General features: G+C 51.5%; 1 protein-coding gene across 1 annotated transcript in view; it reads right to left on the bottom strand.

The window, feature by feature from the left end:
* Window positions 1-15,935, bottom strand: part of LOC145359446 (uncharacterized) — a 31,652-nt gene extending 15,717 nt beyond the window's left edge. The window contains exons 1-4 of the mRNA XM_080213998.1: window positions 15,747-15,935; window positions 13,741-13,849; window positions 9,286-9,419; window positions 2,037-2,148 (exon numbers count right to left, since the gene is read on the bottom strand). Coding sequence (XP_080070124.1) covers window positions 2,037-2,148; window positions 9,286-9,419; window positions 13,741-13,831 — 337 coding nt within the window. The 5' untranslated portion in view covers window positions 13,832-13,849; window positions 15,747-15,935. The remainder of the gene's footprint in view (window positions 1-2,036; window positions 2,149-9,285; window positions 9,420-13,740; window positions 13,850-15,746) is intronic.
* Window positions 15,936-16,289: the final 354 nt, after the last annotated feature.

Below are 16,289 nucleotides of genomic sequence, written 5' to 3'. Positions count from 1 at the left end.
AGTCAGGTCAACAAAGAGGAGGAGGAATAGAAGGGCCCAAGGGAGCCTCAGACCCGAGGGAGCCCCAGAACTCAGGGCCCCGAGGGAGCCCCATGGCCTCCTCCTGCTCCGATCTTTTTTGTTTCTATGATTTTGAAAACAAGATTCAGAATTCTAAAATGAAGATATTGCATAACCAGAAGGCAGTGTGGGTCAGTGAGTACAGGGGGTGGTAGGACAAACAAGGGACTTGCTCCCATGGGGAGTGGGGAGAATGTGGGGCTCGCTCCCATGGGGAGTGGGGGAGAATGTGGGACTCACTCCCACGGGGAGTGGGGAGAATGTGGGACTCGCTCCCACGGGGAGTGGGGAGAATGTGGGACTCACTCCCACGGGGAGTGGGGGAGAATGTGGGACTCACTCCCACGGGGAGTGGGGAGAATGTGGGACTCGCTCCCACGGGGAGTGGGGAGAATGTGGGACTCGCTCCCACGGGGAGTGGGGAGAATGTGGGACTCGCTCCCACGGGGAGTGGGGAGAATGTGGGACTCGCTCCCACGGGGGGAGTGGGGAGAATGTGGGACTCGCTCCCACGGGGGGAGTGGGGAGAATGTGGGACTCGATCCCATGGGGAGTGGGGAGAATGTGGGACTCGCTCCCACGGGGAGTGGGGAGAATGTGGGACTCGCTCCCACGGGGGGAGTGGGGAGAATGTGGGACTCGCTCCCACGGGGGGAGTGGGGAGAATGTGGGACTCGCTCCCACGGGGGGAGTGGGGAGAATGTGGGACTCGCTCCCACGGGGGGAGTGGGGAGAATGTGGGACTCACTCCCACGGGGAGTGGGGGAGAATGTGGGACTCACTCCCACGGGGAGTGGGGAGAATGTGGGACTCACTCCCACGGGGAGTGGGGGAGAATGTGGGACTCACTCCCACGGGGAGTGGGGGAGAATGTGGGACTCACTCCCACGGGGAGTGGGGGAGAATGTGGGACTCACTCCCACGGGGAGTGGGGAGAATGTGGGACTCACTCCCACGGGGAGTGGGGAGAATGTGGGACTCGCTCCCACGGGGAGTGGGGAGAATGTGGGACTCGCTCCCACGGGGAGTGGGGAGAATGTGGGACTCACTCCCACGGGGAGTGGGGGGAGAATGTGGGACTCACTCCCACGGGGAGTGGGGAGAATGTGGGACTCGCTCCCACGGGGGGAGTGGGGGAGAATGTGGGACTCACTCCCGCGGGGAGTGGGGAGAATGTGGGACTCACTCCCACGGGGGGAGTGGGGGAGAATGTGGGACTCGCTCCCACGGGGGGAGTGGGGGGAGAATGTGGGACTCACTCCCGCGGGGAGTGGGGAGAATGTGGGACTCGCTCCCACGGGGGGAGTGGGGAGAATGTGGGACTCGCTCCCACGGGGAGTGGGGAGAATGTGGGACTCACTCCCACGGGGGGAGTGGGGGAGAATGTGGGACTCACTCCCACGGGGAGTGGGGAGAATGTGGGACTCGCTCCCACGGGGGGAGTGGGGGAGAATGTGGGACTCGCTCCCACGGGGAGTGGGGGAGAATGTGGGACTCGCTCCCACGGGGGGGAGAATGTGGGACTCACTCCCACGGGGGGAGTGGGGGAGAATGTGGGACTCGATCCCATGGGGAGTGGGGAGAATGTGGGACTCACTCCCACGGGGAGTGGGGAGAATGTGGGACTCGATCCTATGGGGGTGATGTAGTTAAGGGGGAAGATGGATAAATACATGAGGGAGAAGCAAATAGATGGTTATGTTGATGAAGGGGATTAAAAGAGGCTGAGAGGGAATTTTTGTGGTGAATAAACACCAGTACGTAGTAGTGGGGCTGAAAGGCCTGATTCTAGAACATAGATAAACTACAGCACAAACAGGCCCTTCGGCCCACAAATTGCGCCAAAGATCTCTACTTACTAGGCTTACCTATAACCCTCAATCTTACTAAGTCCCACGTACTCATCCAGAGGTCTTTTAAAAGACCCTGATGTGCATTTTGCTGTGAAGCAATGAGCCAGAAAGAGCCAGACTTACTGGGGATCATTTCATCGATTATCTTGACTGGTTTGAAGATGGGCTCAAACTGCACCAACAGATCTTTCCGGATTTCTGTCAGAACCTCCTTCAGGTGAGAGTGAATTTGACCCTTGAAACAAACAGGACAGAGAGGGGAAGTTTAACACAATGCTGTACTGCCTCCCATCACCACACAGGGGCAGCATCCACCACCAGTTCCATTCACAGGAGCTGCTGCCAGCCCTCAAATCAACTGAACAGTTAACAATCAGAACGTCACCAAAAGCACAGAGCTAAAGAGCCCCCCCACCCCAGACTGGAGACAGGGGGATGATCAGGGAGTGGAGGAAACAACAGGAGGGCAGTGGGTGAGAACGTAAAGCAAGTATGGACAGGGGGAGCAGCCTTAGTGGAGGGGTCGATCAGGAGAGGGCATGGTTTTAGGGTGAGGGGGCAGGAGACTCAAAAATGTTTTCATTCAGAGGGTGTTGGGAATCAGGAACGCACTGCCTGGGAAGGTAGTGGAGACCGGGAACCTAACAACCTTTAAAAAAATTTACATTTGATGACCGCTTGAAATATCAAAGAACATAAGAACATAAGAAATAGGAGCAGGAGTAGGCCATCTGGCCCTTCGAGCCTGCCCCGCCATTCAATAAGATCATGGCTGATCTGTCGTGGCTCAGTTCCACTTTCCCGCCCTCTCCCCATAACCCTTAATCCCCTCTCTTATCAAGAACCCATCAACCCGCTTCTTAAAAATATTTAGCGAGGCAGCCTCCACCACTTCAACGGGCAGAGAATTCCAGAGATTCACCACCCTTTGAGTGAAGAAGTTCCTCCTCAACTCCGTTCTAAACCGCCCCCCCTTTATCTTGAGGCTGTGCCCCCTAGTCCTACTGTCCTTTCTGAGCAGGAAGAGTCTCTCCACCTCTATCCTATCCATCCCATTCATCATCTTATACGTCTCAATGAGATCTCCCCTCATTCTTCTAAACTCCAACGAGTACAAGCCTAGTTTATTCAGCCTCTCCTCATAGCTCAACCCCCTCAACTCCGGTATCAGCCTAGTAAACCTCCTCTGCACTCCCTCCAAGGCCAAAATATCCTTGCGTAAGTGCGGCGACCAAAACTGCACACAGTACTCCAGCTGCGGCCTCACCAATGCCCTATACAGCTGCAGCAAGACCTCCCTACTTTTATATTCAATCCCCCTCGCTATGAAGGGCATTCCAGGATATAGACGCGTGCTGGAAAATGGGATGAGCGTGACTTTAGTAGTAGTTTTATTCATTCCTGGGATATGGGCATCAATGCCGTTAGGGAGGGAGTTCCAGGATTTTAACCCAGTGACTGTGAAGGAACGGCCGATATATTTCCAAGACAGGATGGTGACCTTGCCCAAGACATCAAGAAACTACAAAAAAATGGTGAATGTAGCCCAATCCATCACACAAACCAGCCTCCCATCCATTGACTCTGTCTACACTTCCTGCTGCCTTGGGGAAAAGCAGCCGGCATAATTAAGGACCCCACGCACCCCGGACATTCTTCCACCTTCTTCCATCGGGAAAAAGATACAAAAGTCTGAGGTCACGTACCGACCGACTCAAGAACAGCTTCTTCCCTGCTGCTGTCAGACTTTTGAATGGACTTACCTAATGATACGTTGATTTTTCTCTAAACTGTAACTATGATTGTAACACTACATTCTGCTCTTCCTTCCTTCTCTATGAACAGTACGCTTTGTCTGTATAACATGCAAGAAACAATACTTTTCACTGAATGTTAATACACGTGACAATAATTATTTATAATAATAATTATTTATTTATGAGGTGGGTCCAGTTGAGTTTCTGGTCAAGGTAACCCCAAGGATGTTGACAGTGGGGGATTCAGTGATGGTAACACCATTGAATGTCATGGGGTGGTGGTTAGAGTGTCTCTTATTGGTGATGGTCATTGCCTGGCATTTGTGTAGTGCAAATGTTCCTTCCCAATTGTCAGCCCAAGCCTGGATAATGTCCAGATCCTGTTGCATTTGAACATGGACTGTTTCAGTATCTGAGGAGTTGTGAATGGTGCTGAACATTGTGCAATCATCAGCGAGCACCCCCACTTCCGACCTTACAACGGAGAGAAGGTCATTGATGAAGCAGCTGAAGATTGTTGGGCCCAGGACACTAACCCTGAGCGACTCCTGCAGAGATGTCCTGGAGCTGAGATGACTGACCCTCCACAACCATCTTCCTATGTACCAGGTATGACTCCAACCTGCAGAGAGTTTGCCCCCTGATATCCACTGATTCCAGTTGCTGGGGCTCCTTGATTCCACACTCGATCAAATGCAGCCTCGATGTCAAATGTCACTCTCACCTCAGCTCTGGATTCAGCTCTTTTGTCCCTGTTTGAACCAAGGCTGGAATGAGGTCAGGAGCTGAGTGACCCTGGAGAAACCCAAACTGGGTGTCACTGAGCAGGTTATTGCTGAGTAGAGGCTGCTTGATAGCACTGTCGATGACCCCTTCCATCGCTTTACTGATGATCGAGTAGATTGATTGGGTGGTAATTGACTGGGTTGGATTTGTCCTGCTTTTTGTGTACAGGACATACCTGGGCAATTTTCCACATTGTTGGATAGATGCCAGTGTTTTAACTTTACTGGAAGAGCTTGGCTATGGGAGCGGCAAGTTCTGGAACACAAGTCTTCAGTAATCTGCTGGAATGTTATCAGAGCCCATTGCCCTTGCAGTATCCAGTACCTCCAACCATTTCTTGATATTATGTGGAGTGAATCAAATTGGCTGGGCAGGAGACTGGCATCTCTGATGCTGGGGACCACAGAAGGAGGCCGAAATGGATCATTCACTCAGCACTCCTGGCTGAAGATGGTTGCGAATGCTTCAGTCTTATCTTTTGCACTGATGTGCCGGGCTCCTCCATCATTCAGAATAGGGATATTTGTGAAGCCTCCTCCTCCAGTGAGTTGTTTAATTGGTCACCATCATTCACGAGTGGATATGGAAGCACTGAAGAGCTTAGATCTGATCTGTTGGTTGTGAGACCGCTTAGCTCAGTCACTTGCTGTTTTAGCCATTTGGGAAGTAGTCCTGTCTGGTGGCTTCACCAGGTTGATACCTCATTTTTAGGTATGCCTGGTGCTGCTCCTGGCATGGCCTACTGCACTCTCCATTGAACCAGAGTTGATCCCTTGGCTTGATGATAACGGTTGAATGAGGGATATGTCCGATCGTGAGGTTACCGATTGTGCTGAAGTACAATTCCGCTGCTGTTATTGTTGGAGCAGACTCGATGGGCCGAAGGGCCTTTTCTGTGCTGTATGACTCTATGGCTCTCTGTAAAGACTAACAAGTCACCAGGACCACATGGTCTTCCTCTTCATGGGGGTAGCACGGTGGCACAGTGGTAGCACTGCTGCCTCACGGCACCAGGAACCCGGATTTGATTCCTGGCTTGGGCGTGTGTGGAGTTTGCATGTTCTCCCCGTGTCTGCGTGGCTTCACTTCAGATGCTCCTGTACCCCGCCCCCACCATCCAAAGACGTGCAGGTTAGGTGGTCTGGCCGTGCTAAATTGCCTTTAAGCGTTCCAAGATGTGTCAGTCGGGGGGATTAGGGGGGTAAATACACGGAGTATAGGGCCTGGGTAAGATGCTCTGTCAGAGTCGGTGCGGACTTGATGGGTCAACTCTCACCAACTTTTACAGATGCACCACAGAAAGCATTCTTTCTGGTTGTATCACAGCTTGGTCTGGGCTCCTGCTCTGCCCAAGACCACAAAGAACTACAAAAGGTCGTGAATTAGCCTAATCCATCACACAAACCAGCTTCCCATCCATTGACTCTGTCTACACTTCTCACTGCCTCGGAAAACAGCCTGCTGCGGACCTACCTCGCATTAAGTTGATCTTTCTCTACACCCTCGCTATGACAGTAACACTACATTCTGCACTCTCTCCTTTCTTCCTCTATGAACAGTGTGCTTTGTCTGTATCGTGCGCAAGAAACAATATTTTTCACTATATATTAATACATGTGACAATCAAATCAAATAAAAACAAACGCTTCTCCTGCACTGTAGGGAATCTATGATCTTAGGGTCTGAAAAGAAATGGCTGCAGAGATAGTAGATGAATTAGTTAGAATTTTCCAAAATTCCTTAGATTCTGGAAGGATTCCAGTGAATTGGAAAATAGCTAATACAGCACTTTATTCGAGAAAGACAGAAAGTAGCAAACTACAGGCCAGTTAGCTTAACATCTGTCAGAGGGAAACTGTTAGAATCCATTAGTGAGGAGGTTCCAGTAATAGATACTTAGACCATAACAAATAGGAGCAGAATTAGGCCACTCAGCCCATCGAGTCTGCTCCACCAATCACGGCTGATATCTATCTCATCTCCATTCTCCTGCCTTCTCCCCATAATCCCTGATCCCCTTATTAATCAAGAACCTAAATATCTCTGTCTTAAACTTACTCAGTGACCCACCCTCCACAGCCTTCCACTGCAAAGAGTTCCACAGGTTCACCATTCTCAAAGAACAAAAACAGCCCGGGAAACGGGCCCTGCGGCCCAACAAGCCCACGCCGCCATTTTAACACTACCAGTCCCCCTCTCCACCCATGACCCTTATCTATTGTTTTTATGACCATCCACATTGAGGGAAACTAATTTAGGGACAATTTATTACTGCCAATCAGCCTAACAGCACATCTTTAGGGTGTGGGAGGAAACCGGAGCACCCGGAGAAAACCCACGCAAGCACAGAGAGAATGTGCAAACTCCCACAGACACCGGCCCAAATCCATGTGTCTGCACAGCAATCAGTGAGTCACTGAGCTGTTGTCTTGCCCAGCATCTGGTCCAGTTTAAGCACACACTAACGACATGAAGCACTAGATCAATCTCGAACAATCAAGAGCAGTCCAAGTACGACCCATCGCGTGTATGCCCCTCGTTGGACAAACTGAAGAAATTCCTCCTCATCTCTGTTTTAAAGGAGCATCCCTTTAGCCTGAGGTTTTCCATTAGAATGTCATAATGGACTCAGATAGAGTCAACATGGATTTGTGAAAGGGGAATCACGTTTAGCTATTGAGTTTCTCGAGGAATTAACAAGCCAGATGAATAAAGGGGAATGTGTAAAAGTGGTGTACTCGGATTTCCAGAAGGCGCTTGATAAGGTACCACTACAATACAAGATTACATGATGTTTGGGATAACATGTTGACACTGATAGAGGATTGGTTAGGTAATTGGAATCAGAGTAGGAATAAATGGGTCTTCATCAGGTTGGAAGTTGTAACACATGGTCTGCCACATGGATCAATGTTGGGGCAGCAACTATTTACAATCTACACCAATGATGTGGATGGAGGGAGTGAATGTTTGTAGCTAAGTTTGCCGATAACCACCAAGGTAGGCTGGAAGGTAAATTGTCAAGAGGAGGTAGGGAGGCTGGAAAGGGATAGAGACAGATTAAGTGAGTGGGCAGAAATCTGGCCGACGGAGAATAATGTGAGTAAATGTGAACTTGTCCAGAACGAGGAAAGCAGCAAATTATTTAAATGGAGAGAGACTGCAGAACTCAGGGCTACAGAGGGATCTGGCTGTCCTGGTACATTAATCAAGAAAAGTTAGTCTGCAGGAGCAGCGAGTGGTAGAATCATAGAATCCCAACAGGACAGAAGGAAGCCATTCAGCCCATAAGAAATAGGAGCAGGAGTAGGCCATCTAGCCTGCCCCGCCATTCAATAAGATCATGGCTGATCTGTCGTGGCTCAGTTCCACTTTCCCGCCCTCTCCCCATAACCCTTAATCTCCTCTCTCATCAAAAACCCATCAACCCGCGTCTTAAAAATATTTAGCGAGGTAGCCTCCACCACTTCAACGGGCAGAGAATTCCAGAGATTCACCACCCTTTGAGTGAAGAAGTTCCTCCTCAACTCTGTTCTAAACCGCCCCCCCTTTATCTTGAGGCTGTGCCCCCTAGTCCTGCTGTCCTTTCTGAGCGGGAAGAGCCTCTCCACCTCTATCCTATCCATCCCATTCATCATCTTATACGTCTCAATGAGATCTCCCCTCATTCTTCTAAACTCTAACGAGTACAAGCCTAGTTTATTCAGCCTCTCCTCATAGCTCAACCCCCTCAACTCTGGAATGAGCCTAGTAAACCTCCTCTGCACTCCCTCCAAGGCCAAAATATCCTTGCGTAAGTGCGGCGACCAAAACTGCACACAGTACTCCAGCTGCGGCCTCACCAATGCCCTATACAGCCGCAGCAAGACCTCCCTACTTTTATATTCAATCCCCCTCGCTATGAAGGCCAGCATCCCATTTGCCTTCCTGACCACCTGCTGCACCTGTAGGCTGGGATTTTGCGACTCATGCACAAGGACCCCGAGGTCCCTCTGCACCGTCGCCTGCTGCAGTTTTTCGCCACGTAAGTAATAATCCTTCCTACCATTATTCCTACCAAAGTGGACAACCTCACATTTGCCAACATTAAATTCCATCGAGACAGCACCAACCACAATCCCACCCAGACCCCATCCCTGTAATCCCACGATTAGGAAGGCGAATGGAATGTTGGTGTTTATTACAATGCGAATGGAACATAAAAGTGGGAAGTTTTACTGCAGCTGTGACAGGACCTTGGAGAGATCAGATCTGGAATACCGGGGACAGTATTATAAAAGGATATTGTGGTGTTTGGAGGAGTTCAGGGAAGGTTCACCAGCCTCATTCAGGAATGAAAGGGTTATCCTAGGAAGAAAGGTGGACGTTTGGAGTTTAGTGGGATGAGAGGTGATGGTATTGAAACGTACAAGATCCTGGGAGGACTGGACAGGGAGAGGATGTTTTCTCTCATGGAGGAGACTAGAACCAAACTTTCAAAATAAGAGCCCTCCCTTTTAGAATGGAGATGATTTCTCCCAGAGTGGTTACTCTGCGCCATTCACTACCCCACAGAGCAGTGGGAGCTGGGTCAGCGAATATTGTCCAGACTGTAGGACAGATACTTGATAGATAAGAGGGACAAGGGTTACGGGAAGCAGACAGGGAAGCGGAGCTGAGACAACGAGCAGATCAGCCTGAATGGTGGAGCAGGCTCCGAGGGCTGAATGGCCTCCGTCTGCTCCTAAGTTCACCCCCCGCCCCCCTGCAGTTGACAGCCCCTCCCCCACCACCTCAGTGGCGAGGAGCCATTCCCCAGTCCAGCAGGGACCTTTCCCCCAGCCGCTTACCTGTAACAAGTGGAGTTGATCCATGAGTTTTTTGGCCGCAGTGCAGAAGATGTGGTCCTTGTTTAAGTGAACGTACTGCTCCATGTGAGATTTCATCCGAGTAAAGGAACCCGATCCAGTCTGAGACTGACAAGCTGCAGAGAGAAGGTGTACAAAGGTGAAAATCTCTCCTCACCCCCTACCCTGACAGACTAAACCGTCCTCTCCCCTCACCAACCTCCCCTCACTCCTCCAATACCCACCTTTCAGAACAAAACGATGACAGGAGTCGCAGACTTGTATCTCTACAGCACCATTTACAAGCACGGGTACATCCCAAAACTCCTTTCCACCAATAACGTGCAGTCAATGTTGGAATGTTAGAAATGCAGCAGCTTAATCATGGCACAGCAGGATCCCACCAACAGCAATGTAATAATGTCCAGGTAATCGGTTTCACTGATATCGGTCTTCACCCAAGACCTGAACTCAAGAACAGCAGTCCTTGACATCAAGGTCATAATTAATCAAGTGTGAGCGCTAAAAAAAACAACCAGTCAACATGGAGGCAATCTCTCCGCTGACTGGAGTCAGACCTGGTACAGAGGAAGATGGCTGTGGTGGATGGAGGTCAATCATCTCAGCTCCAGATCATCTCTGCAGGAGTCCCTCAGGGTTAGTGTTCTCGGCCCAAACATCTTCAGCTGCTTCTTCAGTGACTTTCCCTCCATCGTAAGGTCAGGAACGGGGATGGTCATGGATGACTGCACAATGTTCAGCATCGTTCGCCACTCCTCAGATACTGAAGCACTCCATGTGGAAATGCAGCAAGATCTGGACAATATCCAGGCTTGGGCTGACAAGTATCAGTAACATTCACACCACACAGATGCCAGGCAATGACCATAAGAACATAAGAAATAGGAGCAGGAGTAGGCCATCTAGCCCCTCAAGCCTGCCCCGCCATTCAATAAGATCATGGCTGATCTGTCGTGGCTCAGTTCCACATTCCCGCCCTCTCCCCATAACCCTTAATCCCCTCTCTTATCAAAAACCCATCAACCCGCTTCTTAAAAATATTTAGCGAGGCAGCCTCCACCACTTCAACGGGCAGAGAATTCCAGAGATTCACCACCCTTTGAGTGAAGAAGTTCCTCCTCAACTCCGTTCTAAACCGCCTCCCCTTTATCTTGAGGCTGTGCCCCCTAGTTCTACTGTCCTTTCTGAGCGGGAAGAGTCTCTCCACCTCTATCCTATCCATCCCATTCATCATCTTATACGTCTCAATGAGATCTCCCCTCATTCTTCTAAACTCTAACGAGTACAAGCCTAGTTTATTCAGCCTCTCCTCATAGCTCAACCCCCTCAACTCCGGTATCAGCCTAGTAAACCTCCTCTGCACTCCCTCCAGGGCCAAAATATCCTTGCGTAAGTGTGGCGACCAAAACTGCACACAGTACTCCAGCTGCGGCCTCACCAATGCCCTATACAGCTGCAGCAAGACCTCCCTACTTTTATATTCAATCCCCCTCGCTATGAAGGCCAGCATCCCATTTGCCTTCCTGACCACCTGCTGCACCTGCAGGCTGGGTTTTTGCGACTCATGCACAAGGACCCCCAGGTCCCTCTGCACTGTCGCCTGCACCATCACCAATAAGAGACACTCTAACCACCGCCTCTTGACATTCAATGGTGTCACCGTCACTGAATCCCCCACTGTCAACATCCTTGGGGTTACTGTTGACCACTACTGCCTCACAGCACCAGGGACCCGTTTTCAATTCCGGCCTTGGCTGACTGAGTGGGATTTGCACGTTCTCTCCGTGTCTGCATGGGTTTCCTCCGGGTGCTCCGGTTTCCTCCCACAGTCCAAAGATGTGTAGGTTATGTGGATTGGCAGGATGAACATATGGGTTTACAGTGATAGGGCTTGAGAAGGATGCTAAATCCATGGAGACTCAATGGGCCAAATGGCCTCCTTCTGCACTGCAGGAATTCTAATGTTCTTGATAAATACTGTGGCTGCAAGAGCAGGAATCCTGCAGTGACTAACTCACCTCCTAAAACTCCCAAAGTCTAACTCACCTCCTAAAGCTCCCAAATCTACAAGGTACAAGCCAGCAGTGTGATGGAATAGTCCGCACTTACCTGGATGGGTGCAGCTCCAACAACACTCGAGAAGCTCGACACCATCCAGGATAAAGCAGCCCCACTTGATTGGCACCCCATCCACAAACATCCACTCCCTCCACCACCAACAGTGACAGCCGTGTGTACCATCTACAAGATGCACTGCAGCAACTCACCAAGGCTCCTTAGGCAGCACCTTCCAAACCCACCACCACTTCCATCTAGAAGGACAGGAGCAGCAGATACCTGGGAACACCCCCCACCTGGAGATTCCCCTCCGAGTCACTCACTGTCCTGATTTGGAAATATATCGGCCGTTTTCTTCACTGTCACTGGGTCACAATCCTGGGACTCCCTCCCTAACAGCACTGTGGGTGTACCTACACCTCAGGGACTGCAGCGGCTCAAGAAGGCAGCTCCCCAACACTTTCTCAAGGGTAATAAATGCTGGCCAGCCGGAACACGAATGAATAAACAAATTAACAAAATAAATAAATATTGGCCAGAACAGCAGGGGGACCTCCCCGACTCTGTCAACACGGTAGACAGGGGATGTTTAATATCCACCCGGGAGTGCCGCACTGTCAGAAGGTCAGTGCTGAGGGAGTGCCGCACTGTCAGAAGGTCAGTGCTGAGGGAGTGCTGCACTGTCAGAGGGTCAGTGCTGAGGGAGTGCCGCACTGTCAGAGGGTCAGTGCTGAGGGAGTGCCGCACTGTCAGAGGGTCAGTGCTGAGGGAGTGCCGCACTGTCAGAGGGTCAGTGCTGAGGGAGTGCCGCACTGTCAGAAGGTCAGTGCTGAGGGAGTGCCGCACTGTCAGAGGGTCAGTGCTGAGGGAGTGCCGCACTGTCAGAGGGTCAGTGCTGAGGGAGTGCCGCACTGTCAGAGGGTCAGTGCTGAGGGAGTGCCGCACTGTCAGAGGGTCAGTGTTGAGGGAGTGCCGCACTGTCAGAAGGTCAGTGCTGAGGGAGTGCCGCACTGTCAGAAGGTCAGTGCTGAGGGAGTGCCGCACTGTCAGAAGGTCAGTGCTGAGGGAGTGCCGCACTGTCAGAAGGTCAGTGCTGAGGGAGTGCCGCACTGTCAGAGGGTCAGTGCTGAGGGAGTGCCGCACTGTCAGAGGGTCAGTGCTGAGGGAGTGCCGCACTGTCAGAGGGTCAGTGCTGAGGGAGTGCCGCACTGTCAGAGGGTCAGTGCTGAGGGAGTGCCGCACTGTCAGAGGGTCAGTGCTGAGGGAGTGCCGCACTGTCAGAGGGTCAGTGCTGAGGGAGTGCCGCACTGTCAGAGGGTCAGTGCTGAGGGAGCGCCGCACTGTCAGAGGGTCAGTGCTGAGGGAGCGCCGCACTGTCAGAGGGTCAGTGCTGAGGGAGCGCCGCACTGTCAGAGGGTCAGTGCTGAGGGAGCGCCGCACTGTCAGAGGGTCAGTGCTGAGGGAGCGCCGCACTGTCAGAGGGTCAGTGCTGAGGGAGCGCCGCACTGTCAGAGGGTCAGTGCTGAGGGAGCGCCGCACTGTCAGAGGGTCAGTGCTGAGGGAGCGCCGCACTGTCAGAAGGTCAGTGCTGAGGGAGTGCCGCACTGTCAGAGGGTCAGTGCTGAGGGAGTGCCGCACTGTCAGAGGGTCAGTGCTGAGGGAGTGCCGCACTGTCAGAGGGTCAGTGCTGAGGGAGTGCCGCACTGTCAGAGGGTCAGTGCTGAGGGAGCGTTGCGGTGTCAGAGGGTCAGTGCTGAGGGAGCGCCGCACTGTCAGAGGGTCAGTGCTGAGGGAGCGCCGCACTGTCAGAGGGTCAGTGCTGAGGGAGCGCCGCACTGTCAGAGGGTCAGTGCTGAGGGAGCGCCGCACTGTCAGAGGGTCAGTGCTGAGGGAGCGCCGCACTGTCAGAGGGTCAGTGCTGAGGGAGTGTTGAGGTGTCGGAGGGTCTTCCTGTGCCTTTTTAGTTTTGGCAGAGTCATCCTGACTCGAAACATCAGCTCTTTTCTCTCCTTACAGATGCTGCCAAAACTGCTGAGATCTTCCAGCATTTCTCTCTTTTGGTTTAGGAAGACAACTGTTCAGTAAAGTTTTTGCCACATTTAGGGGGAGTTTTGTGTTTTTTATTACAGACAGATAGATTGTTTATATATGCCATGTTTGTATCAGCTATCTCTCCACACCACCTGAGGAAGGAGCAGCACTCTGAAAGCTCGTGATTCCAAATAAACCTGTTGGACTTTAACCTGGTGTGGTGAGACTTCTTACAGATTACAAGATTGGGGTTCCACGTGACTGCAGACCCCAGAGGTGAACATTTACCTTTTTTTTAAACCATGTTGGTTTCGGGGCTGGTGATAAAGAGGTCTGTAGTTTGCTTACCCTCATAGGCAGCAGTCATTTCCCTTTTAACACTGGGCGTCAATATTCTGGAGATAACTCGCTGACGTGAAGTGATGTCAATCATTAGCATCAGGATAAAATTCTGCAGCTATGACAGAGACAAAGAGATCGTGTTAGAGGGAGAGAGAGAGTTGGGATGGGGGGGCGGGGGGGGCAACAGACAGCATGAGAGAGAGTGAGTTGGGATGTGGAGGGTGCAATAGGGAGACAGAAAGATAGTTAGAGAGAGATTTTTTTCAAGTTGCCATCTGCCATGTTGGGACTGGAACCCGATCCCTGGGTTACTAGTCCTGCGACTCGTCCCCCTGTGGAAAGTACGTTCCCTCTTGTGGGTGAGTCCAGAACTAGGGGGCAATGTTTTAAAATTGGGGATCATCCTTTTAGGGCAGAGATGAGGAGAATTATTCTTTCTCAGAGGGTTGTGCGACTTTGGAACTCTCAGCCTCAGAAGGCAATGGAGGAGGGGGGGTCACTAAATACTTTTAAGGCAGATGTAGATAGATTCCTGATAGGTAAGTGGATGAAAGGTCACTGGGGGTGGAAGGGCATCCAGAATTCGAAATACAAACAGGTGAGGCATGACCTTATTGAATGGCAGAGCGGGCTCGAGTCTGCTTCTATTTCGTATGTTCTTTACAGTCCCCCTAACTCTGACCCCACCCAATACGTTACTACTTCCTAATCTCGTGTTGTCCCTCTCAATTCTTTTTGTGCACCACGGTTGCTCTCTCTTGTATGACCTCCTGGTTCCCACATCCCACTGACAAGTTCGTTGAAACCCTCTCCAAAAGCAGCAGCAAACCAACTGGTTAGAATATTAGGCCCTGGCCCGTGGAGATACAACCCATTCAGGTTGTGCAGGTCCCAAATCCCGCAGAACTGGTCCCACTGTCTGCGGAAATTAAAAACCTCCCCTCTTGCATCACCTATACACATACATAGATAGATATTGGGTGGCACGGTGGTTAGCACTGCTGCCTCACAGCGCCAGGGACCTGGGTTCAATTCCCAGCTTGGATGGCTGTCTGTGTGGAGTTTGCACATTCTCCCCGTGTCTGTGTGGGTTTCCTGCGGGTGCTCAGCATTCCTTCTGGAAATCCAAATATACCACATCCACTCATTCTCCTCTATCTGTCAACTTCCTCAAAAAAATTCCAAAAGGTTTGTCAAACGTGATTTGCCTTTCCTCGATCCATGCTGACTCTGCCAAATCTGATGATTATACAATTTATTGTAAAGGATGTGATAACTGGACACTAAATTCTCGTGTTTTCCCCGACTGCTGGTATCAGGCTAACCGGTCTGTAGTTCCCCGTTTTCTCTCTCACTCACTCCTTTTTTAAACAGTGCAGTTACATTTTCCACCTTCAGGAACCTGTCCAGAATGTACAGGATTTGGGAGATGATTGCCAATACATCCAGTACCTCTACAGCCACCTTCTTCCACACACTGGGTGGCAGGTCATCAGGTTCGGGGAAATTAGCAGCTTTTTGTCCCATTAATTTCTCCATCACGACTTTTGTTTTGCGAACACTAACTCTTATCGGTTCCTCATGTATCTCCTGGATCTCTATTTCTGGGAGCTATTTTGCCCCTTTCTCTCCACAGAGAGCTTGTTCACTCTCTCTGCCATTTCTTTATTCCTCATTATAAATTCTCCTGCCTTGGACTGCAATGGGCCCACATTAGCTAATCTTTTCCTTTTTGCACAGTCTGTTTTTATTGTACTCTGTCTCTATCAGTTCCCTGGTCCCCCTGGGTGGAAAAATTGCTCTGATACGCACAGGGTGCCGGTGAGGAGAATGCAGGGAATAACGATGGTGATGGGGTGATGGGATAGAGGGATGGATGGGGGGGAGCTGCTGGATGGGTAGGTGGGTGAGAGGTTGTGGGTGACAGATAGATGGGGGAAATTGGGGTGACGGTGGGGGGGGGTTTAAAGGGGGGGGTTTGGTTTGAACACAGTCACTCAGTCTCCACTTACCTTGGCATCCACAGCTGGGAGCTGCTGACGCAGGATATAATCCACAGGTTGGGTGTCGCCCTCGATCTGCTGCAGTTGCTGCTTCAGCTCACAGAAGAAGCGTTGTAGGTTCTTCAGGACTCCCACCTTGAACCTATGTAAATGCTGGAACACAGACTTGCTGCCAGCGGGAGAGTCACTGAGCACCCAGATATCCCAAACCAGCGACGGGTCAGGCAGGGCAAAGGCGACGGGTCAGGCAGGGCAAAGGCGACGGGTCAGGCAGGGCAAAGGCGACGGGTCAGGCAGGGCAAAGGCGACGGGTCAGGCAGGGCAAAGGCGACGGGTCAGGCAGGGCAAAGGCGACGGGTCAGGCAGGGCAAAGGCGACGGGTCAGGCAGGGCAAAGGCGACGGGTCAGGCAGGGCAAAGGCGACGGGTCAGGCAGGGCAAAGGCGACGGGTCAGGCAGGGCAAAGGCGACGGGTCAGGCAGGGCAAAGGCGACGGGTCAGGCAGGGCAAAGGCGACGGGTCAGGCAGGGCAAAGGCGACGGGTCAGGCAGGG

This window comes from Carcharhinus amblyrhynchos, chromosome 2 (assembly GCF_965287045.1).
Source record: "Carcharhinus amblyrhynchos chromosome 2, sCarAmb.v2.hapA, whole genome shotgun sequence".
NCBI lineage: Eukaryota > Metazoa > Chordata > Chondrichthyes > Carcharhiniformes > Carcharhinidae > Carcharhinus > Carcharhinus amblyrhynchos.
Note: the sequence above shows the minus strand (reverse complement) of the source record. Positions and strands in the feature narration are given on the sequence as shown.